The 15,859-nt window shown below is 47.6% G+C and overlaps 1 protein-coding gene, 1 long non-coding RNA gene and 1 pseudogene across 3 annotated transcripts in view; 1 reads left to right on the forward strand and 2 right to left on the reverse strand.

Annotated features, from left to right (window-relative positions):
- The window catches only part of Scd5 (stearoyl-CoA desaturase 5), a 109,642-nt gene extending 106,091 nt beyond the window's left edge, over positions 1–3,551 (reverse strand). The window contains 2 exon segments of the mRNA XM_060381005.1: positions 2,829–3,229; positions 3,311–3,551. Coding sequence (XP_060236988.1) covers positions 2,829–3,000 — 172 coding nt within the window. The 5' untranslated portion in view covers positions 3,001–3,229; positions 3,311–3,551.
- Positions 1,161–10,677, forward strand: LOC132653207 (uncharacterized). Of its 2 annotated transcripts, none has more exons than XR_009590977.1 (4): positions 1,161–1,763; positions 1,905–2,059; positions 9,072–9,117; positions 10,349–10,677. It is a non-coding gene; the product is annotated as an uncharacterized LOC132653207 (long non-coding RNA). The 2 variants fall into 2 exon arrangements; XR_009590978.1 differs by having other exon boundaries at positions 1,161–1,609.
- LOC132653205 (small ribosomal subunit protein eS28-like) lies at positions 9,112–10,065 on the reverse strand (annotated as a pseudogene).
- Positions 10,678–15,859: the final 5,182 nt, after the last annotated feature.

Here is a 15,859-nt window from a genome sequence, read left to right on the forward strand (position 1 = left end):
AATGTGTTGCCTGTCTGAGGAGGCTCAAAGGGACACTTTTGCGAGCTCCTTGTCAGGTAGCAATTTCTCTCCAGTTCTTTCCTTCATCCCTGAAACTCACAGACTAATCCTAGGGACCTCCAGACAGCAAGGACATTGTCTGACATCTCACCTGTTCCGAAAACAGAAACAGCTGGGCAGGATGACAGACACCTTTAATCCCAGCACTTGGGAGGCAGAGGCAGGCGGACCTCTGTGAGTTGGAGTACAACCTGGTCTACATATGAGTTCCAGGCCAGCCAGGGCTACACAGTGAAACCTTGTATTTCAAAGAGAGAGAGAGAGAGAGAGAGAGAGAGAGAGAGAGAGAGGCGTTTGCTACCACTGCCCGACTCTTGGAATATTTCTGAATCACAGCTGTGGACCTTAGAACTACAATACCCACCACTGGCTGCTCTTTTTGTTTGGATTTGGTTTTGTTGTGGTTGTAATTGTTGGGGGTCTTGCTGGTTTTGTTGCTTTTTCAAAATAGGGCTTCTCTGTGTAGCCCTGCCTGTCCTGGAATTCACTCTGTTGACCAGGCTGGCCTGGAACTCAGAGATCCACCTCTGCCTCCCAAGTGCTGGGATTCAAGGCATGGGCCCACACCACCAAGCTTGCTTAGTGTTTTGTTTTGTTTTAGAGAGCACTGAAAGAGAGAGCAGAGCCCATGAAGATTTCCACTCAAGGCAATTACTCTGGGAGGTACAAGGATGGAGTCTGACAGCATCACCCACAGAGGGGGACTAGGTTTCTGCTGTGTTGGCTTCTCTGCATCAGCTACAGGAGTCTAGGGCTGAAGATGTCCTTAGGTCAGGGTCTTTCAGAATAAATATCCCCTCTCTGACACTGAGAAGAGTCTGGGAAAAGGCAGAGGTCACTTGGCAAACCTGGGAGAGAAGGCCTCATTGTGTGGTTCCTGGCCGGGTGTCAGAGTCCTGGGGCCTGGCAGCCATAAGGCTTGGAGCCTGTGGGCCCCGTGGATCTCCAGGCATGTAAGCTAATATTTTAAGTGCTCCCTTCTCCATGAGCACTCTCAGAACACTGCAGCTATTAAAAATCACCCCCAAACTATTTCTGACAGGAACTCAATGGCAGGTTCTTTGACCTCCCCACCCCCCAAGGGAGGAGCAGTCCTACTAAGCCACAGAGGAGAACTTTGCAGCCAGTCCTGAAGATACCTGATAAAACAGGGTCAGATGAAAGGGGAGGAGGTCCTCCCCTATCAGTGGACTTGGAAAGAGGCAGGGAGGAGATGAGGGAGGAAGGGTGGGATTGGGAGGGAATAAGGGAGCGGGATACAGCTGGGCTACAGAGTTAATAAAATGTAACTAATAATAAAAAAAATAAATTAAATTAAAAAAAATCACCCCCAAAGATCAAGAGGCTAATGGGCTCTAGAGTTCAATGAGGAACAGCCTAGAATCTGGAAGCTGAGCTGGGGAGCCAGGAGCTGGCTGGAGTCAGTTGTGGGAGTGTGTCCACGGAGCAAAGGGGAACTTCAGATACTATCGTCACTGAGAGGCGGAGAGGAAGGAAGAGAGTTAAAACACTTCAACAGAGGCAAGGGGTTGAAGAGGGGGATTGAAGGGTAGGCATTCAGCAACAGGTTATCTGGAGCTTGTGGGGGACCTTAAAGGCTTTAGGGAGTCTTAAAGACCCCAGCCTCTTTCAACAACCCTCAACACTCTACCAACACTCTAGATGGGTTTGCCGCCAAGAGCTGGGGCTGCAGCCCTTCACAGGTCAGCCTGGCCCTCAGTGGCCCTAGAGCCCACCCCCCGCCCCCAACCAACGTAGCTTGTGTTTCTCTTGGTATGTTTCTTAGAGATCTCAGACTGGAATCAAAAGGGCCTTTATTAAGGTATCTCTGATTACCCTTTCAGATTCCCAGCCCAGCCTGTCCATGTCTGCGTCTTTTTGTCTCTGTGACTGACAAGACAAATCCAGTCATGGAGCTGGAAAAGCCTGCTAGATGATCACAGAGCAGCGACTGCGGCTTGCAGGGCAGGCACCAAGTTCCTGGCCCTGAAGAGAGGAGGTAGGCAGAGGGCCCCCCTCTCTGAGGGTGGGGTGTTAAGGATGGGTGGTTGAGCCCCAGGTGCAGTTAAAATTGGAGAGCAGAGCCACACTGGCCGATTGGGGGAAAGGCCTGGCGGGGACACTGCACAGACCCTCTTTAAGCTATGCGCTCTTCTTCCTTCATTGAGAAACTCCTGTTGCTGAGTAGCAGCCTGTAACAGGGCGTAGAAGACCATGGAGCAGGCGCTGGGCGGGAGGGCATCAGGGAAGCAGAAAGGGAGCTAGTTTCTTCCATCTGGTGCGCAAACTCCAAGACTCAAGCTTGTGACAGACCCCACCCATCTCGGGCAAACCTCCTTTCCTTATTTTGTCTTTACTCAGCCTCAAGGACTGTGATCCAGGAGACCTAGAAGCTGAAGGAGATTAAGATAGACCCCAAGGTCCTCTCACACCTCGTTCATAAAAACCAGATCCCTAGCCTCTTGCCAAGATCCCCTCCTCTGTATGCCAAGGAGGCAGCTGTGGCAATACAGGGGTGACAGCGCTGGGAACTCCGGGCTAGGCTAGGCTAGCCTAGTCTGCAGAGAGGAGGGTGAGCAGAAATTGCAAACTCTCTGGGCAGAGATACCTGCCCATCCCAAAGGATGGCGAACTGCACACTTTGGGATCAGTGCTCGGCGGGGGGGGGGGGGGTGAAGAGATAGCGGGGCGCTCTGCTCAGCGATGACCGGTGACCCATCCAGCCCCTGCACTGTGCCTGGGGTGCAGCGGCCGCCAGCAGGACTTACCCCACAGCAATAGCAGAGTGAGCAGTTTGGCCTTAGGGATGAGCATTGGAAAGTATACAGCCCCTAGACGCAGGAGGCTCATCAGGAACACGTTCCTCCGGACAACGCTGAGGCGCTGCCCGAGCGCACCCTGCTGGTCCCTGGAGCCCCGCACGGATTTCCTCCTTGGCATTGCAGATGGGGACCTTGGCAGGGTGGGGCTGGCTTGGCTGGAGAGGAACGTACGCTCCCGCCTCTAAGCGGATGTACCGCACTTGGTGTCTCTGCCCTCTCCTCTCCTCTCCTTTTGGTGTTTGACATCTGTTGCTGGTCTGTCGCCTGCGCAGCCGCAGGAGCCGCAGGCTAGCACGCAACACCGCAGTTCTTTCGATGGTGAATTCCCATGACAAGGCTTTCTCCCCCTGCCGGACAGAACAAAACCTTAATGTAGCCCCTTGCGGAGCCAGGCTTTAGAAAGATCACAAAGCACAAGGAAAACTTACCTAGGAAAAGCCCACTTGTTTCTCCGCTCCAATGCTAGCTGCCCAGAGGGTGGCATGCCGGGAGAAGCAAAGAGGGTGAGCTGATGCCCCAGACAGTGCCACCCGAAGCGGATCGATGAAAAGGGGAGCTCTGTGTTCCACTTTCAACCTGGTGGCCTTTGACTTGGCTTGGTTTGATTGTTGTTTTTTTTCTAACCCATCTCAGCATAAATTTCCTAATCAGGGAAAGAGGACTATTCTTCCTTCCAGCTTTCAAATTCCATCTGAGGTTCAAGGGGTGTCATTTTGTTTTGTTTTAAAGCTGATGTTTTGATTACTCATTGTCGAGAGTCCAAGGGGAAAGATCACTAGGGACCGAACACCTCAAAGGAATATACACCAGGCTCTTAAAGAAAGCGTATCTGGTCCCCTTAGCCAGATAAAACAGTGTCTAATTTAAAATAAGGCCAGATCTGAGGCTAGTGGAGTCCTGGCTCCTGGTGCTTCTGCTGAGCTGACACTGTAAAACGAGAGGAAATTTGTTTGGGACCAGATAAGTGCCAAACTGCACAGCAACCAGCAAGACAATGGAACATGACACCCTAGAGTATCGTCTGCCTCACAAACCGGGAGCCACTCTTTCTTCCTCTCTGCGGACTCTGGCTCCCATCAGACACTCACGAGCCCTATGGCCATCTGCTTCAGACTGTCTTTTCTGTCTGGGTGGACAACTGCCCTAAGGACTCCCCTGCTCTCACTCACTCTCATCGTTCAGATATTTGTTTGGCATGAACTAAACAAGCGCTTTTGTGCCAGATTCAGTGGTCACGAGGATAAATAAGGTTTGGTCTCCTGTTCCACTGTTGTCTCCGAGGCTTGCAGCCTCTGTCTGCTAACCTAGGCCTAGTCCTGGAAGCTTCTAGCCTCTGTATGGTCTAATCTAGGCCTAGAATGGTTTCAGTCTCTGAGACTTATTGCTTAACAAGCTCACCCTTTCTAGAGCTGGGCATGGTGGTGCACGCCTTTGATCCCAGCACGCAGGAGGCAGAGGAAGGTGGACTGCTGTGAATTCGAGGCCAGCCTGGTCTACCAAGAGAATCCAGAACAACCACGTCTACACAGAGAAACCTTATCTTGAAAAACAAAAACAAACAAACATCAAAACAAAACAAGCTCACCCTTTCTTGTTCTTTTTCTGGCTGGCTGGTTCAACTCAGCTGTTCTGGCTCAAACTTCTCTCCAAGCTGACTGACTCAAAATGGCTTCTCTCAGCTTCTGACTTTCTGCTCTTCTTGGCCTCATACTAATTCTAGCAATCTATTCTAGTCTTCTGGCTCTTTCTCATTCTCTGGCTGGTCTGTTTTCACCTGTGTCTAGCTTGTTCTCTCTACAACCTGTCTCTGTAAAACCCTCCTGGTAAAACGGCCTCCTCCCCCTCTCCCTCTGCTCTTTAAGTTGCCTCTCTTTCGTCTCTGTTCTCCTGAGAGTTGGGTATATCCTATTCTGTCACATTTTTCTTTGGTTTGTCACTGTCTGCCTCTCCTTGCGTGTGTGTGTGTGTGTGTGTGTGTGTGTGTGTCTGTGTCTGTGTCTGTGTCTGTGTCTGTGTGTCTGTCTGTATGCATGCGTGTGCATGCCTGCATGGGGGGGATGTCACATGCATTATTAGATGCCAATCACATATGCAGCTGGTCCACAGGAAGCAATACAAGCTGTTAGAGTTCATTTCTTATCTTTCTTGTTACTATTCCCCATAGTGTAGTTCCTTAGGCCAGGTCTCAAGAAATGGATGACAATTCATGTCATTCTAGAGTGAGAGCAAATGGGACAATAACATTGCTCAAGCAAATAATTGCCAAAAATATGCTAAGAATCATAATAGTGTTACTTGCAAAATAAAATTTGTGGATAATTGAATGTACTAGAAGGGCGAGGAGGAAAAAGAGTGATGTTTAGGGGATTACCTTTATATACAGCTATAGGAAACACGGGGTTAGCCATTTTAAATATAAGTGCAGTGATCTCAGTGATTTCACATTGCTACGCAACGGAGCTGTAAAACCATTTCATCCTACAAAACTGATATTCTGTACACATTACACAATAATTCACCTTCCCCTCTGCCTAGCCCCTAGCCCGCTGGAGTACTCTTCTTGTACCTATCAGTTTGACTCTCCCAGATGTCACATATAAAGTGAAATTTGTCTTTCTGTGACTTTTTTTGTCATGTGGCATAATGATCTTAAGGTCTATCCAGGTTGCAGCACAAATCAGAATTTCATTCCTTTTAAAGACGGACCAATATTTCACTGCTTGTATAAATCACAATTGCTTGATGTTTTAGTTTCTTTTCCTGTCACTGTAATGAAGTACTCCGACTTTGGGTGAGAAGGTTTATTTCTAGTTTCAGGTTCCTGTCTGTCAGGGTGGGGCAGGTTACCCGGCCAGGAGCTTGAGACCACTGGAGGGTCCTTTAAAATCAATCCAGAAGCAGAGCAACGAATGCAACCATGGCAGCACCTTGCTTGCTTCCTCCCATCTTTTGTTGTTGTTTTCTCTGTGTAGCCCTGTCTATCCTGGAACTTGATCAAGACCAGGCTGGTCTTGAACTCAGGGATCCACCTGCCTCTGCCTCCCGAGTGCTAGGGTCAACAGTGTGCACCCCTACCACCTGGTGTTTTCCCTCATCTTACACAGTCTGGAGTTTCCAGCTGAGAGAGTGGCACCGCCCTCAAAATGGTCAGATCTTCCCGCGTCTGCTGATGTAATCAAGACAATCCAACACAAGCGTGCTGGGGGCCTATCTTGCCAATGGTTCTACATTGCATCAGCTTAACTGATGCATCACAAGCAACTCAGCTGCTAATGTAATGCCAGGTTTATGGGACCCTCAGAGACCACCAGGAGATGACTCGATGCAATTGCAAGAGAGCTTTATTATGAGAGCTATCAAACTCAGGACCCAAGTCTCACTGACACAGCAGTAGAGAAGTGGGACCCTGAGCTCTGCGTGAACAGGATTTTTAAAGGGAAAGTCTGTAATCAGGGGGTTTCCATGGCAGCAAGCAGTGGGGCACAATTCTTGGCATAACAGAATTGGGTGAAATTTAGCAGGGCAGGGTGACCTTTTCTGAGGCAAACAATCACAATGGCTATTTTTCTAAACCATATCTGAAATATTGGGGAGAATTTTCCCACCCAATTTTCAACCGATTCCCATTGATTATTGCCAGGGAGTTTGTCTCTAATTTCTATGAAGCATTTATTCTGTTATATTTCCTGGAGGCTGTTGCTAGGAGAGTTAACTTTGTTTTCTGCCAGGTGTACATTCTGTGATATTTTCTGGTACCTGAATTCAGTTCCCAGTCAAGATCTTTATTTCAAAATGGAGTTATATTCAGGCTATCTTAAGCTCTTCACTAATAAGCAGCACTCCAGCTGCTGCTACCCTTCAGCCCATGGGAGCAAGCTGCAATGAGCATGGGTGCACAAGCATCTCTTACGGATGATGCCTTTGAACATGCAGCCAAGCTATTCCTGCGTTTGATAGCTGACTTGGTGAGGCCCTCCCCTCTGCTTCTCCCTGCAGCTGTATCATTTCACATCTAGACCAGCGGTGCACAGGGTTTCCAGTTTACCACTTTCCCACCAACATGTATTTTCTGTTTCTTTGGAGAAAAGCCACCCCAATTAGTGAATATGCAGAGAGTCTCACTTTGGTGTTGTGAGGCCTGTGTAACTCCATTTCTGAAAAATAAACTCTGTCTTAAGGGTAAACGCCCTGGGCATGAACTCCAGTTTCAAAAAAGGAGAAAAACCCACAAAAAAATGTGCATTGACCACTCACCTCTGGTAATATTTAACCGTCACCCCTAGCAACGGCTAATCAGCGAATACCTGGAGTTTACCCAGGTGTTTACAATAAGTTTACTGAAACAATTACGATTTGGCCCAAAGGACACATCAATTGGGTTTCAACACCCAATATTTGCTAAGTGTCAATCGTAGAACTGCCAAGCTGAAATTCCCCGAACCTTGCTGTAAAAACCCTGCTGATTTGGAGCTCTGCGCTCTCAATCCTGATCTGCTGGGTAGGGGATGATTGTGAGCTCCTGCTCGAGCTTTAATAAAACATTGGAATCAGCTCCATGGTGCTCTTTTGGGGTTTCCGAGCTCTGGGCACAACAATGTTTATTACATTTCCTCAAAAGTTAGTGATGTTGAGCACTTGCTGTGTGCTTTCTGGACATTTATCATTTTTAGAGAAGTGCCCATCCAGTATTTTTGCCCATTGTTAATGTTTTTTTAAATTTTGTTATTTTTGTTTTATATGTATAAAACATTTGCCTGTTTTGGTTTTTTTTTTTTTGTTGTTGTTGTTGTTTTGTTTTGTTTTTTGTCAACTTGACACAAAACATGTCTGAAAAGAGGGAGCCTCAGCTGAGAAAATGCCTCCATCAGGGTTGCCTGTAGGCAAGTTTGTGGAACATTTTCTTAACTAACAATTAATGTGGGAATGTTTAGCTTACTATGGGCAACCCCACCCCTCAGCAAGTAGTCTCCAAAGGTGTTTAAAAGTGTAGCAAAATGTGAGTCTGAGGTGTAAGCCAGTAAGCATGGCCTTCATGGTGTCTGCCTCAGTTCCTGCCCCTAGTTTCCTGCCTGACTCCCCTCAGTGATAGACTATGACTGGGACGTATAAGCCAAATAACCTCCTTCTTCCCCAAGTTGCTTTTGGTCATGGTGTTTTACTGCGGCAATAGAAAGCAAAGCAGAACAGCCTGCGTGGATGTGTGGGCACTGTGCGCATTCCCGGTGCCCCAGATGCCAGAAGAGACACTGAGCTCCCTGGAACTGGAGCCAGCTGGTTTGGAGCCATCTCGTGAGGCCTAGGTGCCTAATCTGAGGTCTCTGCAACAAGTGCATTAAGGCCACTCCGTAAGGATTTTGAAAGACTCCTGTCTAACAGGGTAACAGGCGCCACAAAGTCAGGCCAACATGTACTCTTCAAGCTTCTAATAGTTAACTGTAAAGTCTAGGAGCAGAATCTTTTGAATGTGTAACTGACAGATTATCGCTGGGGCGTTTTTGTGCTATGCCTTCAGACTTCAATGCTTGTATTTACACAAGAGCACATCTTCATTCAAATTAACCACAAGCCGAGTGTGCAGTACACATGTGGCTAACAGAGATCATACTAGACTGCATTTTTAAAGGAGGAGTTGGCAAAGTTGGCAAAGGAAATGTCCTTTTGGTACTCAGGTGATGTATGGACTGTCTCAAGTGGGGATAGTGGGAGATGAAGCGGAAATTTCACGCAGTGGGAAGTAGGTAGGAGCCCCTCCAGTCCTTGAGAAAGAGCCGGGAGGCAGGTGATGGGAGCCACGGAAGGCGTTACACAGAATGATAAACGATTGGGTTGGGATCACAGGAAGGCCCCACCAACAAGTGTGTGGGGACCAGCTGGATAGAGATGGGGAAGGAAGCCAGAGGTGTGAGGGCTAGTTAGGAAGCCGTTTTAGAAATCTGGTGAGCTGTGATAAGAGCCTGGTACAGATTCTGCAGAAGGACAAATGGAAAGGAGGGGATAAGTCCAGAGAAACTCAAATGGAATAATCAACAAAACCAAAAAAAATGTCTGAATTGGGGATTCTGGTAAAAGTAGTTCCTAAAATACTGAATCGATTTATATTTTCATTTTAAATTCAAAACTGTATTTTATATTTTCATTTATTTATTTAAATAATAATAATAATATAAATACTTTATTTAACAATTGCAGGTCATCCCATGGGTCAAGTGGTGGATATCCAGGATGCAGCAGCAAGGTCAGTGCAACCTCCTAGCTTCTCTTTCTGACTCCAATAGGCTGAGCACATCACCCTCTCGAACGGGGCCTTTGACATTTCGGGTGACAGGGCAGCCGGCGTCATCCGTAAATTCCACCTGTTCGTGCACTGTCCCGGTGAATGGGTGCTGCCCGGCACCTCTGTTACTCTAGCCAGCTTGACGGGCTGCACGAGGCTCGTGTCCATGATGGCGGCGATCTGGCAGAGAGCTATTTCTTTAATTTTTGCCACCCTGTTTCTGCTTCTCTTCTCGGGGTACGGGCTTGTGCACTGAGCTCAAATGGAGGGAGGGAAGCTTAGCCAGGGCAGATGGGTACAAGGCAGAATCTTCATCAGCAGTGACCGCACGAGAAACCGCCTTCTAGGAAGACAGCTTCGGTGAAGCAGCTTGTTTAATTGGGAGAACAAGAGCCATTTAAACTTTTAGGAGTGGGGAGAGGCTTTCGGGGTGAGTGTACATCATTGGCCAGGGGAAAGGTGCTGGGAATGCCTTATTTGCATGAAGAGACCTCCCAGGTGGACATGACCTTACAAGGAGAGGAAGTTTAACCTGTAACCTTGCCGCAGACTACATGACCACAAGGGCGGCAGAGGTGGGGACTGAAGGGCCCAGGGCGGTCGGGAACAGCCCTACTCCTACCTGTCTCAAAATGAGATTTTCGGGGTTGGACATACATTAACCTCACTCTTGCTCCAGGCCGGCTTCCCTGGTTGCAGGGCTCCCTGGCCCCACAAAATTTATTATTCATGTTTGTGTGCGTCTGCCTGTGTGAGTTTATCTGTATCCATGTGTATGCAAGAGCCATCTGAGGCCATGTGGGTGCTGGGAACCAAATTCAGGTCCTCCGGAAGAACAGGAAAGCCCTCTGAACCTCTGGGCCACCTTTTCGGCCTCGATTTCATCTTTAAAAAGAAAAGAAAACAAAAATGATTCTACTTCAAATTTATCATTTAGTACTTTAGGTAAAGGCAGTCTGGCTAGGTATGTAACTCCCGCTGGGTATGTAGCTCACGCTGGCCATCTGCCTCGGCTTTCCAACAGCTAGAACTATAGGTACACACCACCACACCTGGTTTTTATTTCCTCCTTCAGAAAGTAGGGTAATAACTTCTCTGTCATGGTTGCCTGGCATGGAGTAAGGAACTCATAAATATTAGGTATAATCACCCTAGTTATTGTAATCATGTTTTTTTTTTTTTTTTAATACAGGCTGAAAAAATATGAAGAAGTTAACTAAAGAAGAAAGGAAGCCTCGTTTTACACATCCAGAGGACATCGTTGGGTAGACTTTTAAATACACAGGCCTGGGATCAGCGAGGCAGGCTCAGGGGCTACACCTGCCTGCTGTGCAATCCTGGCAACTTGATTTCATCCGCGGCTCCCACACAGAGATAGGAGGAAAGAACAGACTCCACAAAGTTGTCCTCTGACCTCCACACACATTCCTTAGTACAGGTGGCCCACCCCACCCCACGCCCTATTTGTAATGTACACACAAACACAGTAATAAAAACTAAGCCTGGAGGCCTATGGTTAGAGCCTATGATGTCAAGATTTCTCGTTATGAAATTCACAGCTGCAGTAACAGCGGGCTCAGGGCTCGGCCAAACATCCTCCTGAACTGTGATTTGTAAGTGTGGCAAAGAAACAAGCCAGGAGTGTGAACCAAGAAGGGGGAAGCCAGCAGAGTGTGGGAGAGCAGGAGCCATAGTACAGAAAGGCCAGGAAACAGAGCCCTGTTTGAAGGTTCCCACTGACCTTTGCTGAGGCCTGATCAGTGAATGGTAACAACACTGACAAGATTGATCACCAGAGACAAGCATAGAACACATATATAAATTAACCTCCTAGAAGCTAAGTCAGAAAGAACAGAGGGACAGAGAGGCCAAGCTGAGTGTGTATCAGTGTGTTTGTGTGGGAAAAATAAGGATCTAGTATCAGCTGGCCGGAACCTAGTAGAAGGAGTCCGTGGGCTGAAAGTGTGAGGAAGGCAAGTGCCCCGGGGTAAGGGAGCCTTGGAGAGATGATGGAAAGAGACCGTTAAGAGAGCCTTTCCTTGGAGACTGGAGAAATGAGGAGGAGGGCAGACACAGCTCACAGAGCGCTTCACAAAGTGAAAGAAGGTGCTGCCAGGTCCTGTTTGCCTCGAAGGGAGATCAGATGTCTGCTGAGCAAGCCAAGTAAGGACTCAGAATGAGCCATGATGGCCTCTGAGAGCTGAGAGCTGTTGAGCTCTCAGTGTGAGGATGAACTGGGCAGAAGCACTCTGTTTTTAAAAATTTATTTATGTATGAGTGCTCTATGTGCATGAACCCCAGGCTGGCTTCAAGCTTGCAATCCTCCCTGCTTAGCTTGGGCATGCTGTGATAACACATACTAATCTTTGCACAACTGCGTTCACTCGGGAGAGGTGTGGGCAGCGGTGTGGGCAGCGACAGGCTGGAAGGGAGAGGGGAGGAAGGCAGGCGAACACACGTGCTATGAAGATGGAAGGGGAAATCCTGGAGGCAGGTGGGCGAGATGGAGAAGGAGGACGGAGAGGTCCAGCAAACCAAGCATGTGAGGAGAATGCCATATGTCCGTCGCTCTGTGTGCCAACTCTAAAAATCAAACCTGGAAAAAGAAAACACCTTTCTGGAGCAGAAAAGAGGCGTGGGGATGGAGCCGGACGCTAACATGCTTGTCTAGCATGGCCAAGACCCGTTCTAACCCCAGCAGAGAGAGGGAGGGGGGTGAGAAGGAGAATGGGGGGGGGCCAGGGAAGAGGGAGCAAGGAAGGAAGGAAAGGAGTTTGTTAGTTCAAGGCTAACCTTCTACTCCTTGGCCCAAGCATCCTCCCACCTGAATAAACATGCACTGTGCCAGCTAATTTTGAGTTCAAATTAATTACTATTTTTTTTTTTACAACATATATTTGTTGAGACGCTTGTGGAAGCCATGTGCCTGACTCAGTCTGCAACGGCCTATGTGGCTTTAGGCTCTGGGAACTCAAGGCAAAGTCGGGCGGGCAGGCAATCAGGATGGGAAGTGTGTTGTTCCACAGACATAAATGCTCATTCCTTAGGAGACCTGGCCAAGGCAGGCTTATCAGTTCAGACCTATATAAGAGTCCCCGTTGGTCTACACAAGGCTAAAAAGGTTTACAAACCCAACTGAACTCCTCCTTCCTATTTCTCCACCCTCTGCCACAACCCAGCTCTCAGAAATCGAAGGCCAAGGCCAGGCTGTTCTCCAGCAGCGGGGAAGGGATTTGTAAACAGAGTTCAGGAATGTCAAAGGGTAACCCAGAGTTGCAGGCAAGGTAGCAAAGCAGGTATTGTGTGTTTCGCTGGCACCTGGCACTCAAGGTAGCCCACTCTCAGGGAGAATGGCGCATGGAAGGGCTGGAGAAATGCAAGCAAGTGATGAGGAGGGGGTCAGTGCTTACAGACTCAATGTCTGTGGTCCTCAGACCGCAAGCTGCCTCTCCTGTGCTGCCCACTTCTTTCCAAGCAAGGTGCACCATGCTTGGATTTCTTCTGCTTCAGACTGGAAATCAACTGAACTCTTCAAGGGGAGAAAGTTCCCCCACAGCTGTCATGTCTTCTAAGCTTGCTGCTCACCCAAGTTCATTTTCCATCCTCAGAAGGCTTGTAGATATATACGAAGACGCTGTAGCAAAGGCAGGTGGATCAGAGGCTCTGGAGCCCTAGTCACGCTCCTTTGCCTTTGTTTTATGGCCAGGGAAATTGAGGCCGAGCAAAGGGGCTGCTCTATCAGTGGCAGAGCACTGCAACCTTTGACTCCCAGACTGTTATTGCTCTGTACTGTCTCTCCCAAGGAAGGCCCAGGAGCCGGGACGAACCAGGCTTCTCTCCAGTCTAGAACCCTGGCCCCTAAGTCCTCATTGTGGTCTCAGGGAAAGCATCCTAGCACATCAAGGGATTTTCTGAATCTAAATGACTTCTGAGGCTCCCAACAGTAAGTTGTAGTAGAGAAACTGCTCCCACACGCCAATGGAAAACAACCCTTATCAGCTACGCTTCTCATCCCACATGGCGACTCTTAAGCAGGGTGTAAGGCTAGGTCTGTTTTACACACCTGAATAATAGTGTAAAAAAGGGTAGAGATGGGATCTGGAAGGGTGACTCAGTGGTTCAGAGCTCTGAGGATCTGGGCTCCGGTCCCAGTACCCACATGGCAGCTCACAACTGCTTATAACTCCAGTGCTATGGGATCTGAGGCCCTCTGCTGGTTTCTATGGGCATCAGGAATGCCTATGGTGTAAATACATGCATGCAAATGAAACACTCATATACATAAAATAAACAAATCACTTAAGCAAATGAATCTTAAAAAGCAAAGGTAGAGATGAGATTAATATAAAAGGCCCAGCCTGAAAGCCAACACCTCACCCCACTCTAGTGGAAGTTTTGGCTTCTTTAAAAAAACTCAGTTATGTAAATATGTTTTTGTTTTAATCTCAAGTATGGGCTGCGGGGCTGCGGCTATTAACTCACGCAGGCTCGGGGAGGTGCCTGATCCCTGCCAGCTGCAGACAGTTTAATTCTGAGGCCTCTGAGAGGGTATAATGCCAGAGCCCCGAGAGGACAGTAGTGCTAGAAGAAAGAAGGCGGTGGCTGCTGTCCCTGCTACTGCCCACCACTGCTGCTGGGTTGTCCTCCTGCTGCCGTTGCTGTTTGCTGGACTGCTGGATATCCTGACTACAGAGACTGAACTTGCCCAAAGGAACAAAGTCTAAGCAGGTCTACAACCCCTTTCCCCTCTAACCTAGTTTCCTACCTAGTGTTGGAGGGATGGAAGGGAAGTAGAGGTTTAAGAACCCAAATAAAGTAGATAAAGGTTTGCCTATACCCCCTGGACCACATGCACTCATGACCCTTCCTCTTTTTTAGAACTGCATAATAAATAAATAAATAAATAAACAAACAAATAAATAAATAAATAAATAAATAAAAGCACAAAACAGGAAAAGTGAACATGTCTGGGATTACAGAACAGGAACTGCAGCCTGTACGTGAAGGAGAAATGTACAAAGAGGAGCCGCATCTTCCCCTAAGGAAACAGCAAACACTTGTACTCGAGGTTTTTTTTTTTTTAAGATTTATTTATTTATTATGTATAACAATATCCTGTCTGCATGCCAGAAGAGGGCACCAGATCTTACTATAGGTGGTTTTGAGCCACCATGTGGTTGTTGGGAATTAAACTCAGGAGCTTTGGAAGAACAGCCAGTCCTCTTAACCTCTGAGCCATCTCTCCAGCCCTCTATCCCCCTTTATGTTTTTAGATAGTAGCTCTCTATGTAGTCCAGACTGACTTTGATCTTGTCATCCTCCTGCCTCAGCTTTCTGAGTGCTGGGATTACAGGTGTTGTCACCATATAGCTTGATCACCACTGATCATTAAGCAAAGTGAGCCTTAAAGTTCCTGAGTTGTAGAGGCATATATTAAAATAGAATCATTTACAAAATCCAGTTGACCCTTGTTTTCTTTTTTAAAAAGAACTTCAAAGTTTATCCTGAGATAACTGTTCTTTCCATAATCTGTTTTCTTTTTACTTCAGAGAAAACAAAACAACACAAAACTGAATTCAGCTCAGCTTACCTCCTTTTGTTGATTTGAATCGTCTTCATGACTCCAGAGTGGGGGAAAAAAACACAATACAGTACTGAAAAGAGAGCCTAGCTCCTCTGACGCCAGGGGGATCCAGGGCTTTGTACCCATACACTGGGACCTGTTGGCACTGGGCCATGGCCACACTGTTACCTATCATCTGCCTACTTTTAGGGAACTCATTCTTTTTTATTCCTTTCTTCCTCCCTCTCTGCTTCCTGGTTGCAAACTATTCTTGGCTACAAAGCTGAGTTTAGTTTTTCAAAGTGTATGTGTCTGGAAGGAGGGTCTCAATAAAGGAAACCAGGTTCTTCTGGTCACACTGTTCTGTGAGAGTAGATAATAAGCTGCCTGACCGGGAAATATATGGCTTTTATTTAGGAGTCTAACAGTAGTGTTTTCTTTCTGAACTCAACTTCAAGACTATCATTAACTAGAAAATGAGGGAGCAAATCTCTAAGTATGAAAGAAGACAACTTAGTCTTGAAGGCAAGCAGAACACTGACGGCAGAGAACTTGTCCACACAGAGCACAGTTCTGTATGCAGACAGCACTGCCTTTCTGAGTGTACCTAATGCTAACGATCAGCATCAGTACTGGCCAAGGCCTATGCAGCAACTTACACAAATAAGGGCTCAGGACCAGGCTAACGTGGAGCTGCTTTTTCCCCTCTATATAGCAACCTCAGAGGCCCCCCTTTGGTGGTTGAACTACCCTTTCACAGGGATCACATATCAAATCTCCTACATGTTGGATATTTACATTAGGAGTCACAACAGTAGCAAATTACAGTTATGAAGTAACAATAGAAATAACTTTATGGTTGGAGTTCCCACTACATGAGGAACTGCATTAAAGGGTCGCAGCATTAGGAAGGTTGAGGACCACTGCTCCACAGTGATAGGAATGGAACCCAGGACCTCACATACGCCAACAAGTGCTCTGTCACAGACTAGAGCCCCAGCCCTGCGGCCACTTTTTAAGACTCTAGGGCTGGTAGAGGGCTCAGTGGGCAAGGGTGATTGCTGCCAATCCTGACAACCCGAGTTCCATCCCTGGGACCCACAGGAAGGATGCCTGCAGGGTGTGTCCCCTGACTTACAC

This window comes from Meriones unguiculatus, chromosome 3 (assembly GCF_030254825.1).
Source record: "Meriones unguiculatus strain TT.TT164.6M chromosome 3, Bangor_MerUng_6.1, whole genome shotgun sequence".
NCBI lineage: Eukaryota > Metazoa > Chordata > Mammalia > Rodentia > Muridae > Meriones > Meriones unguiculatus.